Below are 21870 nucleotides of genomic sequence, written 5' to 3'. Positions count from 1 at the left end.
CATCTCAGCAGGCGAACCCTAAAACAAAAACCTCTCAGTTTTCGTCAAAGTTGAATTCATCTTATAATCAAATCTATAACAATTTTAAATATCGTGAATCTGCCATTAATCTTGTCAAACGGTTCGGGAACCCTAGCTCTGATTCGGTTAAATCTAATACAAACCCAAACCCGATCCCAATTGATAAGTCAAGAATAACTTCTTACCTCTTCCATAACTTTCCTGACAATTGGTGCTCCATAGACTTCTGGGACATATTCAAAAGATATGGTAATATTCATGAAGTCTATATACCTAAGAAGACACTGAAAAATGGAAGAAAGTTTGGTTTTGTTCGGTTCTTAGATGTCCCTCCATATCACAAAGAATCTCTCGCAAGAAGGCTTAGTCTTATAGTTGCAGGTGATAATCTTCTCAAAGTTTACTTGGCTCATGATTCTGAAAGAAAGAAACCTGATGCACATCCCAACAAATCGAATTCTGGTACAAGAAACAATGTCAAGTCAGCCTTTACTTCTCATGTGGATGACAGAAAATTCAAAGATGTGATCCTCAACAAGCCGGCCTCGAACGAAAGCATCCCTTCGATTAAGGTAAACTCTAATGATGAACTTATTCAAATACTTGGTCAAGCGGTAATTGCAAAGGTCAAAGACCTTGAATACTTGGAATATTTTAGCGAGATATGTGAAAGTGAAATCCTTAGTGGGTTTACTATCAAATATCTAGGCGGGCATGATCTAATGCTTATATTTGAGGAATCCAACCCGGCCCTTGATTTGATTAACAACTCGGATCACCCACTATGGAATTGGCTAGAGGATATTAATCCATGGGACCCTGAAATATATAAATCCTCCGGTAGACTCGCTTATATTAACATATTTGGGGTTCCCATTACTTGTTAGCTAGAATCCACCTTCATTGACATTGCCAAAAATTGGGGTGAAGTAATTGAAACGTTTAATTGCTCAATAACAAATGAGAACAATCAAGATTTATCTCACGGTTCGGTAATTGTCAAAACGAACAACTTCTCACCGATAAATGGACAAGCTATTATCAATCCCGGTGACATTAATCAGACTAAAGCATATATCATTGAGGTTCAAAACTTTTCTATGTTTAATCCATACGGTGAGATTGATGACTCGTCAAATTGGGAAGCCGATAGCCTCTCGGATGGACATATCTCAGACGAAGAGTCACATTTAGATTGCGAAAACCGGGTTGAAGGAATTGATGAAAAGAACACCTACGCCAAAAATATTGGATTCACGCACCCACAAAGTGATAGTTCTCCGGCTAATCAAACATCTACCAACTCCTCAAAACGTATGAATACCCTTCATTTTGAAAACATAGCTCATAACCAATCTCGCCAGCCACCTCAACCTCCAACCGATAATGACTCAAACGAACCACCACCCATCCCTGATTTCAACTCCAATATACCTTACACCACCTCCTCAAACCCATCGAAACTAAACACCACAAAGCCTACACCTTCTGTTACCCATACCCCTATATCTGATATAGCCGACACCAGCCCCAAAACAACAAAATTACCAGATACCCCCGAAACAGCCTGCTTCAGCCCAACTAACATGGACTCAAAAATTCCTGAAGCCCAAGTACCTGATACCCCCGAAACAGTCTGCATCAGCCCAACTACCATGGACTCAAAAATTCATGAAGCCCAAGTACACGCTGTCTCGGTTACTAGCCCAATACCCTCTAAGGATATTACGGGTAACGATATACCCAATGATTCCATACAGAATGATATAAATGAAACAGTAAACTCACTCAATAGTGACACACTCGAACATACTGAGCACTTAGCTGACCCCCACACTACTCAAAATCCAACCGACCCCACTCATGACTCACCCTTAAACTCTCATACCAAATCACCTTTAACCTTTATGCCCGCCCCAAACGCCACGCAACAAACAAATTCCGACCCTTTTAACCTTGAACCTCTACTATTTCCGGATATTGCAATATCAAAAAAGAGGAAATTATCCAATACCACTGCCAAGCCTATTCCTAACCCAAAAAACACCCTACAAAAACCGGACATAAAACGACCTAGATCCAATATGCTTTATATGAAACACCTAGCAAGAAGTGGGCAAAAACTCAGAATTTCACATCTAGCTAAACGTAATAAATCCTCGTCTAATGGTGGAAGTAACACATCCGGCTACTCGAAGGGAGCTCACATAGACACGACGCGTAACAAAAAGAATAATAAATCAGGCTCCACCTCCAGCAAAAGTTTAGACACGTTTGAATTCGGGAAATGCATCGGGATTCGACGCAACCTCCAATGAATCCATCCTCCTTCACATCGATATTTGTAAGTCTTTTTCTCATGTGTACAATTTCTTTAAATATTCGGGGTATTGGACAAACGGGTAAAATAAGTTGGCTAAAACGTATCTGCAATAAAGAAAAACCAACGATTTTAGGTCTACAAGAAACCAAATGCGGACAAACAGGTGATAACACCATTGAATCTTTCTGGGGTAATTCTGATTTTAAATTCGTCCAAAAGGACTCGGTTGGTGCTTCCGGTGGTATCTTAACTATTTGGGATACTAATATCTTTTCGTTCAATTATGCGATTGAGGGCGAATTCTTCTTAGCAATACGCGGAACATGGGCAGGGCATGATTCTGAAATTGCTTTCATTAATGTATATGGTCCTCATTCTTCCTCAAAAAAACTAAGACTCTGGAACGAACTCTCATCTCTCATTAACTCTCTTAACATTCCACACATTGTCTTTGGTGACTTTAATGAAGTAAGAAACAAAACAGAACGCATGAATACAGATTGCAATCAACATTGGGCAGATAATTTTAATAATTTCATAAATAACTCCGGATTAATTGATCTTCCATTAGGTGGAAAAAGATTCACAAGGATATGTGAGAAAACAATGAAATTCAGTAAACTTGACCGATTCCTTGTCTCTGATGGCATTTTCACCATCTGGCCCAATACATCCTCCAAAACTCTTGATCGTGATCTTTCCGATCACTGTCCTATCATTCTAAGAAATAACCTCCTCGATTCAGGCCCTAAACCAATACGTGTTTTTGACACATGGCTCGACCTTAAAGATGCCGACATTGTCATTGAAAGAGCCTGGTCGATTCCGACTACTGGTAATAGGCCAGACTGCATCTTCCGTAATAAATTAAAAAACGTAAAAATGGAGCTCAAAAAACATAGTATTCAACTTGATAACATTGACTCACAAATCCGAGATCATATATCTGAATGTAATAATTGGGAACAAACTGCCGAAACCAGACCATTATCTGAATCGGAAAAACAAAAATGGATCGATGAAAAAATGCAGCAAACTGTCAAAGAAAAAAAGAAAATAAACATGCTTAAACAAAAATCCAGAATCAAATGGGCGCTTGAAGGTGATGAAAATTCAAAATATTTTCACAATTATATTAAAAAAAGAACAAGTAAAAACAACATCCACGGCCTGTCAATCAATGGAACATGGTCTGAAGATCCTAATCTAATAAAACAAGAAGCATATTCTTACTTTAAAAACGTCTTCCTTTCCAAACATCTTCGTGACGAATGCCCCTTCGACAATGTACCACATCTCGATTACATCACCTCTTTAGACAATCAACTATTAGAAGCTAAATTTAATGAAACAGAAATATGGGAAGCCATAGGTAACTGTGATAGTTCCAAAGCTCCCGGCCCGGATGGCTTCAACATGAAATTCTTCAAAAAACATTGGGAACTGATAAAAAACGACCTAATTAATTGTTTAGATTGGTTCTGGACAAACGCGGAAATCTCCAGAGGTTGTAATGCTTCCTTCTTCACCTTAATTCCGAAAAAATCTAATCCAATTGAACTAAATGAATATCGACCAATATGTCTAATAGGTAGCTATTATAAAATCCTCACCAAAATACTCTCCAATCGCCTTGCAAAGGTCATCCATAAAGTCATAGGATCTGAACAAACTGCTTTCCTCAAAGGCCGCAACATCCTTGATAGTGTCCTAATTGCAAACGAAATAATAGATGAATTAAAACGTAAAAAACAAAAAGGCCTAATCTTTAAAGTTGATTTTGAAAAAGCATTCGATTGCATTGAATGGGACTTTCTATTTAAAACCATGCAATCTATGGGTTTTGGTTTAAAATGGATTGGTTTCATCCGGGCATGTCTTTCCTCATCGTCTATATCGGTCTTAATTAACGGGTCTCCCACCAAAGAATTCTCTCCCGAAAGGAGAATCCGACAAGGTGATCCCATATCGCCGTTCCTATTCATCATTGTTGCTGAAGGTCTTAACATACTTGTCAAAAGAGCATTAGCCAATGGTCATTTGCAAGGGTTAAAAATCGGACATGATAATCTCACTATCACACACCTTCAGTATGCAGACGATACAATCTTCTTCGGTGAGTGGTCTAAACGAAACGCAAAACACATCTCCAAACTCCTTAAGTGCTTTGAAAATATTTCGGGGCTCAAAGTTAATTTCCGCAAAAGCAAGCTCTACGGTATCGGTACCTCTTTGATCGAAACCGAGCAAATGGCTCAGTACATTAACTGCTCTGCTGGATCTACCCCTTTTACTTACCTCGGACTCCCTATCGGAGTCCCCACTTCACACTCTTCGTCTTGGCAACCAATCGTTGAAAAATTCGATAAAAGACTAACGGATTGGGCTGCCAAATCCATTTCATTCGGAGGCCGTCTTACGATAATCAAATCTATTCTAAGTAGTATCCCTTTATACTACTTCTCCTTATTCCACGCACCATCCGCTATCCTTAAGGTTCTCGAATCTAAAAGGCGGAAATTTTTCTGGGGAGGTTCTTCAAATGATAATAAAATTAATTGGATTAAATGGGACCAAATAATCTTACCTTACGAATGCGGGGGCTTAAACGTGGGATCCCTTTTTGCTAAAAACATATCACTACTTTGTAAGTGGTGGTGGCGCTTTAAAAATGAAAACAACGCATTATGGGTAAAAATAATCAAAAGCATTTATGGGCCGGGGGGGGGTTGGATACTAACATCTTGTGCAGGAACATTTCAGGTCGAACCATTTGGAAAGAAATTATCAAAGCCGGAAAAACTGCGGACAACGTAGGCACATCCTTCACTTCCTCAATTTCAAAGCGCATCGGGAATGGCACTTCAATTAGTTTTTGGAATGATATATGGATCGGAACTGAGAACTTAAAAACATCATTCCATAGATTATTCATGTTGGAATCCCAAAAAGAAGCAACCGTAGCTGAAAGAATACTGCGTAGTAATTCCACTTCGACTGGAAACTGGGACTGGTCCAGACCTCCTAGTGGCCGCGCATTGGATGAACTCACGGAACTTAATAATCTTATAACTTCTGTAAATATTTCAGATTGCCCTGACTCATGGAAATTCTCCCTCGACGCATCCGGAATCTTCAATACATCAACAATGTCAAATCTGATCAATACTCTGAAATTTGGTGCAAATTCAAGAAACCTGTCAATAACTCGCAACAAATACGTTCCACAAAAGGTCTTCATCTTCCTATGGAGGGTGACCCAGCAAAAAATCCCTGTTAGAAGTGAACTTGATAAAAAAGGAATTGACCTCGATACGATCTTATGTCCCTTATGCGAGCATCATATCGAAACCACTGAACATACATTGGTAAATTGTCAAAAAGTGTCTCCAATTTGGTCACAAATTCTCGACTGGTGGAATCAAAACAGCGCATTTATATCTAACATCAACGAAGCCACCATCACCGATCAAGGCTTCACATATAACTCAACCGGTTCGTCCCTTTGGCAAGCTACTAAATGGATCACGTGTTACATTATATGGAAACACAGAAACCTGAAGATCTTTTCCGGAAAAATATGGAATCCCGCAGCAATAATTTCTGAAATACAAACCCAAAGTTTTAGTTGGATTTCAAACCGTTCAAAAAAAAAAATACCAATCGAGTGGCACCAATGGCTTCTCAACCCGTCATTCTATGTATCATCTCCCTCATCTCGCACGGGTGTCGGTTAAAATGTAGATAGTTTTAATCAGGTAGTGTTCGTTATTCTAGTTAGCCTATGTGGGGTAGATTAAATGGGTTGGTTGTGTGTCAACTTTGTCGCCGCTTGATCGGCACGGTTGCGCCCTCCTCCCCCGCTTGAATACTCAAGTTCGTTCCCTCATAGTGTTAGCTAGTATACGTCACTCCAGATTCTCCAATTTAGTTTTATCTCATTCCACTTTTCCGACTGTTTCGATTGTCTATAGCAATGTATAGTAGCATATAGGGACTTGTAATACTATAATTCGAGTAATATTAATAATATTCTTTTTGCTTTTCAAAAAAAAAAAAAAGTTCATAAAATCACACCCCAATAATAGAGTAGCTATAAAAGGTAAACTACAAGCAATAAAAATACAAATATTTTGTATATCTTTATTATAAATATAAAACACATATACGCGTCTATATTTCACATCACCCAAGAAGGAGCCAAACATGTTTTAAGGACTATCTTTAAACAATATTATTTTCCACGCAAACACACCACCGTTATATATATAAACAAATACCCTTTTTATTTATCACTCCCACAAAACAAACACAAAATACACCAATAAGTCCAAAACATTATCATTATCATAATCATAATTTATAAATCTTCACACTCCAGAAACTCATTTATTTCATAAACTTGTACTAACTAGTTCATATCAAACTCAATATTCAATTATTCATGGATACAATCAAATCTTTCAAAGGCTACGGTAAAGTCGATCCAGTCGAAGAACAAGCATTTCGTCGTAAAACACGAAAACGTCTAACGATCTTAATCGTTTCAGTCGTGTTACTACTCGCAGTCATAATAGGAGCTGTTGCAGGTACATTGATACACAACCGTAACAAAAACTCAAACCCTAATTCTCAATCTTCACAGTTATCATCGTCACAATCAATTAAAGCTGTTTGTAGTCAAACTCTATACCCCGAGTCATGTTACACGAGTATTTCGGATCTTAATAAGTCCAACTCAACCGACCCGGAAGAGCTACTTAAACTTTCATTACAAGCGGTTCTCAATGCGTTGTCTGACGTGGCAACATTGCCTAAAAGGTTGTCGGATGCAACAAGTGATGACACCGTTAAAAAAGCGTTAGATGTTTGTCAGAACGTTCTAGATGACGCCGTTGATTACGTTAAAGATTCGATTTCATCAATGGATGTGAAATCGGGTGAGAAGTTACTTAATGTGACAAAAATTGATGATCTGAAAACTTGGTTAAGTACAACGATCACGAATCAAGAAACATGTTTGGATGCTTTACAAGAAATTAATTCAACAAGTGTGAACGATGTGACGTCACAAATGAAAAATTCGAGTGAATATTCGAGTAATAGTTTAGCTATTGTGTCTAAAATATCCGGGATTTTAGGAAAATTGAATTTTCCGATTCATCGGAAACTGTTGTCGGAAAGTGAACCGGAGTTTCCGGGTTGGGTGAGTCCTAGTGTTAGGAAGTTGCTTCAAGCGGCTCGACCGGTGCCTAATGTGACGGTAGCCGTTGACGGGACCGGAGATGTGAAAACGATTAAAGAAGCGATGGCTAGGGTTCCGAAAAAGAGCAAAACAATGTTTGTGATTCATATTAAAGCTGGAAAGTATTTGGAAAATGTCGTTTTGGATAAATCGTTTTGGAATGTTATGATCTACGGCGACGGTAAAGATAAAACGATCATTTCTGCTAGCCTGAATTTCATCGACGGCACGCCGACCTTTTCGACGGCGACTTTTGGTAATTTATCATCTACAGTATCATGTTATTTATTTTCGAAATATATTGCTAAAAATAAGTGATATTTAAATTCGGTAGTTATTTACTTATTACTTATTTATGTTACAAACTAGTTGTGGAGACCTCGCCCCATGGCTCCGTTTTGAATACGAGTTAAAAAAAAGTCTAGATCTATTTTGTAAAAAAAAAAAAAAATTCGACATCTAACATTGAAAGGTTGTTCCTTTTGTGAAAGTTGCTTCTTTTATCGTTGAGGAAGAAAAGAGAAAAAAAAGTTAGTTGATTTTTTTGTAAAAATTTTTTTTTTTCGACATCTTTTGGTAACATTGAAGGGTTGGTTCTTTTACGAAAGTTGCTTATTTTATCGTTGACAAAAAAAATTGTAAAAAAAGAATGTTTTTTGACATCTTTTGTTAGCATTGAAGCGTTGTTCATTTTATGAAAGTTGCCTCTTTTATCGTTGAGGAAGAAAAAAGAGAAAAAAAAAAGTTAGATGACTTTTTTGTAAAAAAGTATTTTTTTGACATCTTTTGGTAACATTGAAGTGTGGTTTCTTTTACAAAAGTTGCTTATTTTATCGTTGGGGACGAAAATACCGTTGGTTACTATTGGTGAATAGTGAATTAGTGTGTTGTCTATAAGTATAAGTATAAGTATAAGTATACTTATAAGTATAAGTATAAGTATAAATATAAATATAAATATAAATAATAGTAGTGCTAATAACAAAAATACTGAGTAGTTATTAGATAGTAAAAAGAATGTGGTCGATTTATAGTGGATGAGAAGTGTAATGGTGAATTTATGAACCGTGAAAAGTTTGTGGTAAGTTTATAAAAATTATAAAGTTAATTATTATAGAGGTGTGGTTGAATTATAAAAAAATAAAAGATTTGGTGGTTGAATTATAAAAAAGTGAAAAAAGTGGTGTGCAAGTTTGAAAAATTTACTATTAATTTTTTATTGGGACGGATAGAGCCATTTAACTTAAAGATTTCACTCTCCTTAATTAAAAAAGTTATAAAAACACACTTGTTAATATAAATTATCTAACGTAAACATTTCTCTTTGATATAAATGGTATGGCAATTAAAAAGTTATACGGAGTAACAAACACTTGTTCATAGATCTTGCCTACTACTATGAAGTGTGTATAAAATAAGTCAATTTTGACTTTAGTTCATGCTAAAACGGTTGGCATTGAACAATGACATAAACATGTATCTACTTATTAATAAGACGCTACAAGATCTAGAAAAAACAGTCATCTTCCACTTTGTGCGTTGAGGATTTGATTTTATTAAATATGGGGGTTTTGGATATTCAAATTAAACATATTCACATGGTTTGTTGTACCAGATGGCATGTGCCTGACATTATTACTAGCACGATGCATGTGCAAATTTAATTTCAGGATGTGACCAAATTATCTTGCAATAGTTAAGTAGTATGCAGATTAACTTGTTTTTAAATCTTATCACATGTACTTATAGACATAAAATAAACAAATTTACATGATTTAAGAGGTGCTAAGGCTATCTTTATTCTTTATTTTACATTATTAATGGAGTATTAATATTATGAAAAAACAATTAAGTTCTAACACTGTTAGAAAATGCTTAGCTTCAAATAATCATATACTCCTAACATTTTTTAGGAAACATAACTTTCAAAATAATGAATCTAAACATCTCACATGAACCATATAAGTTGTGCCATTTTCATTGGTTACACAAAAGTAATGTCATTTTCATGGTTAAAAAGATTTGCTTTATAGTTGTCATGAAAACGAAAGCTCTAACCTTTATGTTAATAATGTATCAGCTGTTGCTGGAAAGGGCTTTATAGCAATGGACATCCGGTTCGAGAACACGGCCGGTGCAGCCAAGCACCAAGCCGTGGCATTCAGGTCGGGTTCAGATTTTTCGGTCTTTTACAGATGTTCGTTTGATGCTTTCCAAGACACTCTTTATCCGCATTCAAACCGCCAATTCTATAGAGAATGTGATGTCACTGGAACCATTGATTTCATCTTTGGAAACGCGGCTGTAGTTTTCCAAAGCTGTAAGATTATGCCACGTCAGCCTTTATCGAACCAATTTGTAACCATAACGGCTCAAGGAAAGAAGGACCCGAATCAAAACACGGGTATTTCAATTCAAAAATGTGATCTTAGCGCGTTTGATAAGCTTACAGCTCCAACATACTTGGGTAGACCATGGAAAGAATATTCTACAACAGTCATCATGCAATCTACTATTGGAGGCTTTTTGAACCCAGTGGGCTGGATTTCATGGGTCCAAGGTGTTGACCCACCAGCATCTATATTCTATGGTGAGTACATGAACACGGGCGCAGGCGCTGGTGTTAGTCAGCGGGTTAAATGGGCTGGGTATAAGCCCAGCCTAACAACAGCTGACGCTAATAAGTTTACAGTGGAGTCGTTCATTGAGGGCTCAATGTGGCTACCACAAACCAGTGTGGCGTTTGATTCAGCTTTATGAGTATTAAAAGAGGCGTTGCATACATGGATGTTTAAAGGGTGTTATTTTCCCTATCTTTTTCTTTAAGATAGTTTGTAATGCATCATATTCTAACACAGTTACCGTTATTTTTATATTTATACTTATCAGAGATTTGTATTTAATCAAAATCTGTGTTGACATCAATCGATGCTTTGTTTTCTTCTTACCATCCTAAAAATCTCAGGTTCATATTCATAAGATTATCAAGCACTAGTATCTAAGAACAGTCGATGGGTGTAATAAGATACGTTTAATTGTTACAAGGGGTGAAAAAACTGGTTTGTAAAATCTAAAATGTGGTCTATTAATGTGGCCTATTAATATTGATTAATGCATTGAAGTTGAACCTTTATTATGCCTGCTTCAAAAATACTTGATGTGGTCCAAATACGCTGGCCCATTAAAGAAGTGTTTAGACACTGGATCGACGTAGTATCAAATATCTTCTTGGTTGTACCATACATCTCTCAATAGACGTATGACGGATGTACATTTTTGTAGTGTAATTAAAGACTTTCGACCGGTTGCATGATAACTATCTTTAAGAAATTAACAATGTTTGGGAATTGATTCCCAAGAGTGATATATTGTGTGTGATTAGAAGGAACAGATGGTAGCGCGTGTAGAATCGCCTCTTAAAAGTATTCGGGGGTATTTAAATGTATCCTAAAAGTAATCCTCAACAACCAATCAGTCACCACTTCAATATCTCTCGGAATGTAGATTTGAGATCACGAGATACGTGGTTGAGAATATTGACGCATGTATCGTTGAACTAAATAAATAACATCTTTATCTTCGAAAGCATTCTTACAAATTACTCTTTATATCGTAAGATTCCAATTTCATAAATAATTTGAATAGTTTGTGTAGAGAACTAAGACCACCTCCAATCAGGCGTTTCTTTGCTCCGTCAGTCCTAACGAAATCTGACGGCCCCTAACGGGGTGTCAATTAGTTCCTCCAAATTTTGTTAGTCATGAGGGTGACGAGCTGAATACATTCTGTGAGTTCCTCCCTCATCCAATCACATAATTTTTAATTTTAATTAATATATATTTATTATTATTAATTTATTTTTTTGTCACCCCATCTTCAATCAGATTTTACCACATCACCCTACACAATATTTGACACAAAAAATGACACACCGGTTAAAAAAGATCAGTGCCTATTCACAGTCAGTTTGCACTTTTTTGCACTTTTTGGCCAAACTGCCCGTGATATCATCGTCACGGTTGTAAATGGTCTAAATAGAAAATTAGAGATGGTGGGAAAAAATGAGTAAATTATTTTGGTATTTATAATTGAAAAAATGATTATGATTTAAAAATCACTCTATATCTTAAAAGAGAGTTTTTATTAGCTAACACTGACCCTTAAATCAATGGTCCACATTCATCATCTACTACAATTAGCTAATAAATCAAAAAAAAAAAAAAAAAAAAATCTGTAACTACCTAAACTAACCTTCACCAAATTAAAACCCGTAGTCAATTAGAGACGTAGCCTGGGATCGTGAACCCTAATTATACAATTCTTCAACAGAATTGCCATCAGAAAAAGAAAAAAAAAAAAATCAGTAAACGTGAAGAGCATCCATCCATAATTCGACCAGGTTTGTTCATTCACATTCAACTTTCTTATTTTAGTTTCAAAGTATGTGTAATTGCTCTCTACAGCTATTGATTTATGTTTTTGTTAGTAGGGTTTGTGTTAATATGTGAATATGCTTATGGTTTTTAGTATGATGTTAGAAAATTATTAGTATTGTTTTCTAGCATTGATCTGGTTTATGTGGCTTTGATTTTACTTCGTCGTAATGATGTTGGTTATGTGGCTTTGATTTTTGTTAGAGTGACTACTTCGTCAATTCCCAGGCCAATTGCATCAACATGTACTTTCTCTGCTCCTTTAACTCTTCAGGTTGTTGTTTCCTTCACCTTCTAATTTACTGCATTCGCTTATTTGTAAATATAATTGGGTTTTGATGTTCATAGATGATCTATGTTTTGTAAACAGTATGTGCTATTTTGGTTTCATTATTTGTTGATGTTTACTTTGTGACTTATGTTTTATAGACTCCATGCGATATTTGTTGATCTATGTTTTGATGTTCATAATTGGGTTTTGATGTTCATAGATGATCTATGTTTACTTTGTGACTTATGTTTTATGTGCTATTTTGGTTTCATTATTTGTTGATCTATGTTTTGTAAGCATTCTTACAAATTACTCTTTATATCGTAAGAAGTGTAGTTTGTTTTTTCATGTTTGCTCAACTTGAGCATATCCTATTTTTGGTGAAGGTTTTATACCTGTGACTGCTGTAAAGGAAATGAAGATTATAGCAGCCTTGTCAAATGCTTTTGGGTTTGGTCGAACAAATGTGTATACCGGGAAGGGTGGGAGATGTGGGGTCAAGACCAAAAGATAGCTTGGGTTGAAACGGGGCATGGGTCGAACGGGTCAGATTTTATAGACGGTGTTGGTCTAATTGGGTTGGGTCGGGTTGGGTCGAGGCATGTACTTCCTAAAAAGATAGATAGTGGAAGCATGGGTATAAAGACTACTATAATTAAGTGGATTCTTATGAAAAACTATCTTTAACTATCCCTATATTTAGACATGAAAAACTATCCCACGTATCAAACTTTTTGACTAAATTTAAGTAATTTTGTCTAATATGTTTATCTATAATTTTGTTTATTATAGGTTTTTTGTTTTTTCTTTGAATTAGAATGATTACAAGTTCAAAACTATATCTTGAAAGATCACGAATTATCTCTTTATAATGTCAATATGCATGATGATTTGGTCCCTTTTCACGGGCTTCTTTTACCGCCCCCGTGATCATATTTGACCACAACTTGATATATTTTAGTGGATGCAATTTTCGTATCACGAAAGAGCTAAAGCTTTGGAGGTGGTTCAATACTTCAAAGAATATAAAAACAAGGGGAACTTGACATGGTAGCAGTAAGTTTATATACTTTTCAAATACCGTATCTTGAAACTCATGACTTCTTGCAACCACTTGAACGCGTCAGTAAAAGCGTTGCTAACGAATGAAATAAACTCGAAGAACCAGCTACTGCAATCGAACACATTCTTCCTAATGGGATTGGGACTTATAGTATTAGTCAAGTTTCTTGTATTGGTCAAAGTCAAAGGATGCCAAAGGCGGAGGGGGTCGTAATCACTGCTGCACAATCTACTGGTCGTGATAAAAATTCAAATGACAGTTCTTGTACTGGGAGTGGTTTCTCACTTTGGGAAAAGTCTCCTCCACATACACGTAAGGAATATTACATATAAGCCAACTCATAAGCTACAACTATTTAAAAGTTACTATTTCTTTATTTCGATGTTGCCTTTTTGATTAAGTAGATATAATTTACTAATAACCCGACCAAAGTGTTGAGGTTGTTGAACAGAGCGGTACTCCAAATGAAGACTACATTGGCTGCGTCCAAAATGTTGTAGGTGTTAAGCAGAGCGGTACTCCAAATGAAGACCTAAAAGAACGGCGATCAATTTACATCATTAATTCAAAGTAAGTTCACGAATTACCTACAATTGCACTAACAAAAATACATTGTATCAACACTTGAATACAATAACAACCAACTTTTTTCTTTCCAATTCCAGTGACAACACTGTACAACTAACTTTGTTGAACGAGCAAGCTACTGACTTCGACGTGGAAGCTTACAATGCGCAACAATAACCTATAATCATCGCCACAAGTGCCTGCTGGGTAAAAGAAAACAAATGTAAGTTTCCACGAATAGCACTTAGAGGACTGTATGTATAACTTAGTGTTTTAGTTTTTTCAAAGTTATGAGATTGAACATTAGTTTAGCTTTTGACCAAAATTGTCAAAATGACATTTTTTTGGAAATGTGAGAAATGGAATTGTAGTGTGATCCACTCTTATTCGTATCATCTAATGTGAAGGCTCTAAAATACATATTTTGGTAGTTGTGAATTGTTTCTGGACAGAATGACTTGCAACTGAATGTGGAGCTCAGTATTGGATTTACAACTTTCACTTTGATAAGTCAAACATGAATGTGTTGCATCCCGTAACATATTGCATTATGAATAGCTCTAACTATGATGATATAGTTAACTTTACATGAAAATTTCATGTCTGTTATTTTATTACAGTTAACTGTACTACAAGTGAAAATACTGTTTAGTAGTTGTGATTACCTGCAACTTATGATCTTTCATATATCTAATACTGTATTTGTTTTTGTTTTTGCAGTTCTCTATACTATTGAGTTTCAAAATAGGCCTTTTTGTATACAAAAATTTTAAATATATGTACGAATAAGTTTAGTAAACACTAAAATTTTTGGTTAAATACTAGCAATATAGGCCCCTTTGAATTATGAGCCCTTTGCGGGCGCACGTGTTGCACGCCCTCAAATCCGCCCCTGCCGTTTGTAAGCTGTAAACGCTATCCGCTTTTGTAAACATAAACATATCTGAAATGTAAATAAGTTTGTAACTACTTTTGCAAATATCAAACGAAAGACTAGGTCGGCTGCCGCATCGTGCACATGCTTGTTATTATCAAATGAAAAATGTAACTTTAAACTTGTGAACATCGAAGTTGGTGAATTGGGCGGGTTTTATATAGTTATTAGAACAACTATAGTTAGATATAGTACTAACTTTTCTAGCTCAACGAATAATGGATCTCCTAGATGTCATAGTAATGAGTATTAAATCCTTTTTTGCATTTAATATTGAATATTTGACTAGATCTTTTGAACCATTTATATTGTATTTTCGTTAATAATAGTGAAATCTATATTTGTAGGGTGTTACGTTTTCCATTGTGGAGATGGTATACTACGGTCCAAGCCTTTAGATCACGACTCATATAAATCTGGTTACGGGTTTAACGTGTACGTTTTTTATTTTCTTACTATGTGAGGAACAACTGTGTTCATCCAGGATAAAACACAACCAAGATTGACCCATTAATAAGTAAATGAGTCAAAATTGCCACCTATATGATAGCACCTTCATGTTTGGGACGTTTGTTTGCTTTGTTGTCCATTGTCCTTAATCTACCATACGATTCATGTCTTGGAGGTTATGTTGCCTTTGCTTCTCAAATAAGTTTTGATCCTCAAGTGACCTAAGTTAAAGGGCAACGACTTATGCATTTCTTTCTTAATCATTAGACATTTAAAATTCTACACCGTAGAGACAACATTTTGTGTAATTGATTTGAGTATGAGTAGAAGTACAGGACTGACTTAAAGGAAACACTACTTAAATCCCTGAGGCGTTCTCAAAGGGTTTGAAGTGTACGTTTCAACTAATGCGCAACCTTCTATCAATACTCTATCTGATAGTGGAAATGTAAGTTAACTACTTTTCTTTATTTATATTTTCTCATTCGTGGTTTCAGCAATTTAATAAAACTGAATGTTGGTGTGGCTCTTTGTGTTAGCTTTCTTGTTTGTTGCCAATCAGGTTAGTCGCACTCTCTCTATAAGTAATACTATGTTCGAGTTATGGTTATAAGTAGTCATATTTCCTTTTCTTGCCTTGCTACGTTATACCACCAAAAAGAATGTAGTATACAAAGAAGTGTATCAATACGTTTCACATCTGATATTTCTCGAACGATGTTTTTTTGGTTTAATAAACAATTAGTGAAGCTTAGGCTAACTGTCGGAAGTTTAAACGACCGAAGGAAGAGTTAGACAAACTACAACTTTGAATTTTTTTTTTTTTTAATAATATACATGTTTCTAACAAAATATAATGTTTTGATTCCTATAGGCCGACCAATAACGTGAAAGGTTTTGTCAGAGATCCACAAGATAATCACCATAAGACAACAAGTTATGACATTATTCACAATTGACGATCATCTCAAAAGATTAATGACATTAACGAATTTGTGGGAAACTACACTGAAATTGAGAAAAAAAACATCAAAAAGTTGCATTATCAACGCATTAAACTATATACGTCGAACTTATTTACAGATACGAACCGTCGATTACTATTATTTTTGAATCAAGTCTGTTACTTTATTTTCAACAAAATTTGTATATTTATATTTTTACACATTTTAAGTTTCGGAATGTTATATTGTTTATTTGTGTTATCACGGTTGAAGATTGTCTTAAAATATCATCATTTCATTAAACCCGCGAAACCGCGGGTCTTTAACTAGTATAAAATAAATTAAAGGTGTTCTAACTATGACCGGCTGCAACGCAGCGTTAGATTGCTCCCGTCAACTGATCTGGAATCGGGTGATGGATCTGACGGCTGTTAACCCGACGTTAGATGGAGGCGTCCATCGGTGAAGTGACGGAAGGGTGAAGCCCAAGGCAGCTAATGAATGATTTTTTCAATTTGATATTAATATACTCGTATAATTTTGTAATTAATTTATTTTTATGGGCCATTTCCAATCAGATTTTACCACATCCCCTATCAATATTTGACACAAAAACTTGATCCTTTGAGTTAACGAAGGTAAAATAATAACCTTACCACGTCACAAAAAAGTATACCATTACAGTTAATGGCACAGTTACATTTAATGGTGGTCTAATGGCTTTAAGCCTAAAATAATCCGAAGCTAAAATGCGTCGTCTAATGTTCAAGATACTCGTTTAAAACACAAGACGCTCGTAGGTATCAGTTTTGACTAGGGATGGCAATGGCCACTCGATTCACCCGCTTCGTGATGGATATGGATCAACCTAAATGGATATGGATACGGATATATATGAATCTAAATGGATATGGATATGTACATGGATGAAAAGTTTCATCAATGGATATATCCATTACCACCCGAAATACGTATACAAATACATAAATATAGATATATTCTTATATATTTACTATTACAAGCTCATTTATCGTTAAATTTACATTTTACTTTCAAACCTATAATAAAATTACTATAATATATTACAATAAAATATGTATATCTAACAAAATAAACTTACAAATTTCATATTTAATTTTTTATAATCAATGTTTTATAATAAGTTTAGCAAATTTTGTTATATCTTCGACAAATATTACACATTTTTATGGATAGAATTTTTTAATGTCATGTCATACATATTTTTGGTATACTACGTTTACGTTTTAATCGCATGTTAAAAAATACTATAATATTTTTTTTAATATCCATTGGATATCCATTAACCAGCTTAATTCATTGGATATGAATATGAACGAATGATCTGAAAGTAAATGAATATGGATATAGATGAAGAAAAACTAAATGAATATCAATATGAATACGACATCACCCGGTCCATATCCGATCCATTGTCATCCCTAGTTTTTTTTTTTTTTTTTTTGACCACCCATAAAAAAGGAAATAGGACAGGGTCTTAATAACGACCCACAAATTTTAGCGCAAATCAAACTGCCGATACCGTGCCGTCTTAATTGTAAATAAATACTCCGTAATACATAAATAAATGGGTTTTAAATTGGGGTTGATTTTTCCTGCGTCGTAGCACATAGAGTGATAGACCCAAAAGTTTACTCAAAATTACATCAACAACTTCCTCATTATTATTATTCAATCACCATTCTAATCTCATCAATACAATACATCATCATCAATTTCATCTTCAAATTCTAGATATTATAATAATAATCATAATTATACTTCGAGGTTTGCACGTCAATGGCTTCCGATCAGTCAACGCCTCCTGTTACCGTTGGATCACTCAATCCACCCTAAAGTATTTTATTTGTCTGATTTCGTAGAGTTTTTTTTATCCGTTGATTGATTTGATTATTATTGTTATTTCTATTCTAGGCTTGTTAGCTCGATATTTAGTAGTATTAGCTATTAGTTTATTGTTAATAATTGACCATTTCCATATTTAATGCCTTAATCATCAGTTGCTTCATGATATTTATTATATGTGTATCATGTGAGTGAATCTATGAAGTAAAGACGTCTCTGGATATGTGGGGGTACGTGCAATCTAACGGGGCATAAAATGACCCAAGTTTTTTAAATGCTTATTGTATCAAACATAGACTTTTAAATTAAATGAGACAGCCAACTATGAACATAGTCTATAAGTATTTAGTACTCCGTATTATATATCGTAGCTTTAAATTTAAATTGATTGCTTTTGGGGTATCCGGGTATTTGGGATTTGTTTATTCAAGTAGTTGTCTGCTTTTAGCGTATTGCTTATTGACTTGTAATAATCAACATATCTCTGAATACATAAAATTAAGGTTACCTAGAATGATTTAGGTAGTAATAATGCTTATCCGCTTATTGGCGGCAGGTTTTGAAATGTGAGTATGCTGTACGCGGTGAAATTGTTTCCAGTAATGAAATGATTTTTGTTGACTATGGGTCAATGATTTGTTAATGGAAATATTAGTGGACAAGTTGCTAGTACATTATTTAGTAATCCTTGTATGTTACCAGATGTTGATTTTTGCTGATGTGTACTTCACAATAATATTAACAGAAATTGCTGCAAGAGTTGCTAGCGAATCCAGGTTCTTAACCTTTTGAGGGGGTAATACTGTAATAGTATGACATGAGTTGTAAAGTTGGTATCACGGTGTTAAGGGAATGCGTGAGATACGATTGCTGCTGGAATCGAAGCTCGTGATGGCTTTCCTGATGTTGCAAGTCCAGCGGTAAGATTTCTAATCTGTGTTATTGCTTTTTTTATGCAAATATATTTTGAAACTATTGGAACATGTCATATCGATAGTATGTTGTAATTTCTTTAAATACCAGGTCCATATGATGATGCAGTTTCTAATACGATCAGAAAATGATGAAATATTCTGTCCAATTCCTCAGTATGTGTTCATGGTGGCACCCTTGTATGTGTTCATATTACCAGAAACCTAGTGCTATAGGCAGTGTTGCAGAACTCGAAATTACTCGGTGAGTATTCGGTTTTGGCAACTTGGGGGAGTACTCGGCGAGAACTCGGCCAAACTCAGCCAAAATTCGGATTACTCAGAAAATTGGTCAAAACTCGGGATTACTCGAATGATCGGTCAAAATATGCCAAAGTCAAACTTAGTCAACATCCGAGTACTCCTCGAGTTGCCGAGTACTCTCTAATAAGTCCCGACCGACCAATGGCGGATCTAGGATTCGTAGTCAGTGGTGTCACTAGTTAAAAGCTCAAAAAAGTTGCACTATCCAGTGGTGTCACACAAAAAAATTACACTATCCAGTGGTATCACTAGTCAAAAGTCCATAAAAATTTCTACTGCATCGCATATTTCAGTGGTAGCCCGAGCTACCACTTGAGTTAAGCTAAGCCCGCCCCTGCGACCAACTACTCCCCGAGTAGCGATTTTTGCAACCTTGGCTATAGGTATCGTCGTTTCGGTTTCATATAAATTTCTAAAAATCTTTGACTAAAAATTTTGTGGTCTTTAGGGTACTATGGTGAGTGCGGGAAAGAGGTGGTTACATGGAGGTCATTGGTTTTAGCCCAGAGGTTAGGGAACAAATATACAAGGTGGCATCTGTGAATCTTTGTTCGAATATTTTTGGTCAAATTCTCGCAAGCCTCGTTATGAGCCCTCCAAAAGTATCTATCTTGGTCCGAAATATATCCAGTTCAATGATATGAAGGTTAGGGAACAAGTATTCAGTTTGCTGTCTGTATGTAGGTTGGAGATGAATCGTACGACTCCTATTTTGCTGAAAATGATGGCATCCTACAATCGTTAGCGAGACGTGCAAAGGTCAGTGCAACAAATATACAGATTGGATTTTGTTATATGTTATGCCATATATGTCGATGAATCAGTGCCGTGTCTAGTCTTGATAGCATATTTCATTATCGAATAATAGTGTATGACACTAATCCATAGCTATGACCATCAAGAAATATTGAGAATATGTTTATTGATAAATTGATAAAAATTGGTTACGAAGTTTAGAGAGTTTTCCACAAAATGCTTCCTTGAACTCTTTACAATACAATGGCTAGGTTAGACACAAATGAACTCTGGTGTATTAATAGCCCTCATCAATACTCTCTTCTATATAAGCCTAAAGCACACAATACAATTTAACTTTTGTTGACTTCGGGTTTGACCCAACAAACAGATTTGGAAGATGCACCGAACAACTTATATGGTGTTACTTGCAACAAAGCCGAAGGTGCAATGTATCTTTTCCCAGGCCTTCGGCTACCCAACAAAGCCATACAAGCAGCGGAAGTAGCTAAAGTAGCACCTGATGCATTTTATGATTGAACTCGTTTTGGCACTAAAAGTGCTCCCAACCATTACAAGCTTCCTCCTCAGGACTAGCTGCCACATTAGCACTTCCTTTCAAGAACTAACCCTTGATTAAACACTACCAACAATAACATACTTCCTCATAAAAATTGGGACCCATTATATTAATTAATTAATTAAATGTACAAGTATTAATGATACCGCAATCCGCATGCGCACCCCATATCTATGCGGGCACCCTCTAGGGTGCGTATGCGTGTGCTCATGTGCGTTATGCGGTATGCGGATTCGTATCTAATGCCTTTGTTCCCGGAACAACGATTACTTGGCTATCAAGTGAATATCTTTTCCATAATTACATCCGTGATTCGGGGGAGTTTGTTATGGAAAGGATTGCCATTATCTCGGATGGTTCTAGAATTAGGGTTTGCCTATATATACAAACCCTAACTATCATTCTAGACATCATCACGTTACGTAACCATCATCTGCTACACGTCTTACGTAACAACATCATCTAGCATCTTCTCAAGGTTAACAGGTTAGTTTCTTGATTAACTAGCACCTACTACCTTGTTTGGGGCCTTTTAATCGACGATCATCATTAAAAGGTGGACTTAATCACTTGGCCACCCCGCCGACATCATCATGTCGGTCAGGGTTATTCACGGTAGCCGGACCGGAGAGCCTCGTTCTAAGATCCTTAAACCCCACCCTTCTAACGTGTTGAGCAGGCATATTAAACCCCGGTAAAATATGCATGATCAAGTGGTGCTTTCATTGAGAGCCGAATTAGTTCAAGACTGTTTAATTGCTTTCTCTTTTAAAAGGTTTTGAATTATAAGGCTTATTGTTCACGAAATTTTTTGAATTTTTTCTTTTAACAGTATCATGACTTCCGGGGACTCGTCGGAACGTACTCAAACGGATAATCAGAACACACCATCTGGCAGTCAGCATACGCAGGCTATGACTACGGGGGCGGGATACGCGCCATATCTTCCACCTGTATCCGGCGAGCCTTTTCAGAGGTATAAGCCGATATATCCAGATGGGATTACACCGCTAAGAGCAAACTCGCCAGTTACCACCACGCGGTTGGATTTTTCCGCAGTGGATCCAAGGGTCATCTTGGTAGGCATTAGCGGTGAAACAGTAGGCCCGCACGTAGTATGCTGCGGCCAGGTACCTATTTATAGTACCACGGTTTCAATCCCTCTGCAGACGCAGAGTGTTCAGC

The 21870-nt window shown here is 36.0% G+C and overlaps 2 protein-coding genes and 1 long non-coding RNA gene across 4 annotated transcripts; all 3 read left to right on the top strand.

Annotated features, from left to right (window-relative positions):
• The first annotated feature begins 2380 nt into the window (after nucleotides 1–2380).
• On the top strand, nucleotides 2381–4004 carry LOC139842955 (uncharacterized). The gene is made up of 2 exons (XM_071833050.1): nucleotides 2381–3382; nucleotides 3936–4004. The coding sequence occupies exons 1-2, from the start codon at nucleotides 2381–2383 to the stop codon at nucleotides 4002–4004; spliced, it is 1071 nt and encodes a 356-aa protein (XP_071689151.1).
• Nucleotides 4005–6652: 2648 nt separating this feature from the next.
• On the top strand, nucleotides 6653–10530 carry LOC139903948 (pectinesterase 1). The gene is made up of 2 exons (XM_071885878.1): nucleotides 6653–7845; nucleotides 9670–10530. Exons 1-2 carry the CDS (start codon nucleotides 6789–6791, stop codon nucleotides 10347–10349), a joined length of 1737 nt encoding a protein of 578 aa, XP_071741979.1. The 5' UTR covers nucleotides 6653–6788; the 3' UTR covers nucleotides 10350–10530.
• Nucleotides 10531–12232: 1702 nt separating this feature from the next.
• Nucleotides 12233–14471, top strand: LOC139903947 (uncharacterized). 2 transcript variants are annotated; one of them, XR_011778601.1, is made up of 4 exons: nucleotides 12233–12296; nucleotides 13255–13668; nucleotides 13789–13926; nucleotides 14022–14471. It is a non-coding gene; the product is annotated as an uncharacterized lncRNA (long non-coding RNA). The 2 variants fall into 2 exon arrangements; XR_011778600.1 differs by having other exon boundaries at nucleotides 13255–13926.
• Nucleotides 14472–21870: the final 7399 nt, after the last annotated feature.

The sequence above is a fragment of the Rutidosis leptorrhynchoides genome, chromosome 4 (assembly GCF_046630445.1).
Source record: "Rutidosis leptorrhynchoides isolate AG116_Rl617_1_P2 chromosome 4, CSIRO_AGI_Rlap_v1, whole genome shotgun sequence".
NCBI classification, from domain to species: domain Eukaryota; kingdom Viridiplantae; phylum Streptophyta; class Magnoliopsida; order Asterales; family Asteraceae; genus Rutidosis; species Rutidosis leptorrhynchoides.
Note: the sequence above shows the minus strand (reverse complement) of the source record. Positions and strands in the feature narration are given on the sequence as shown.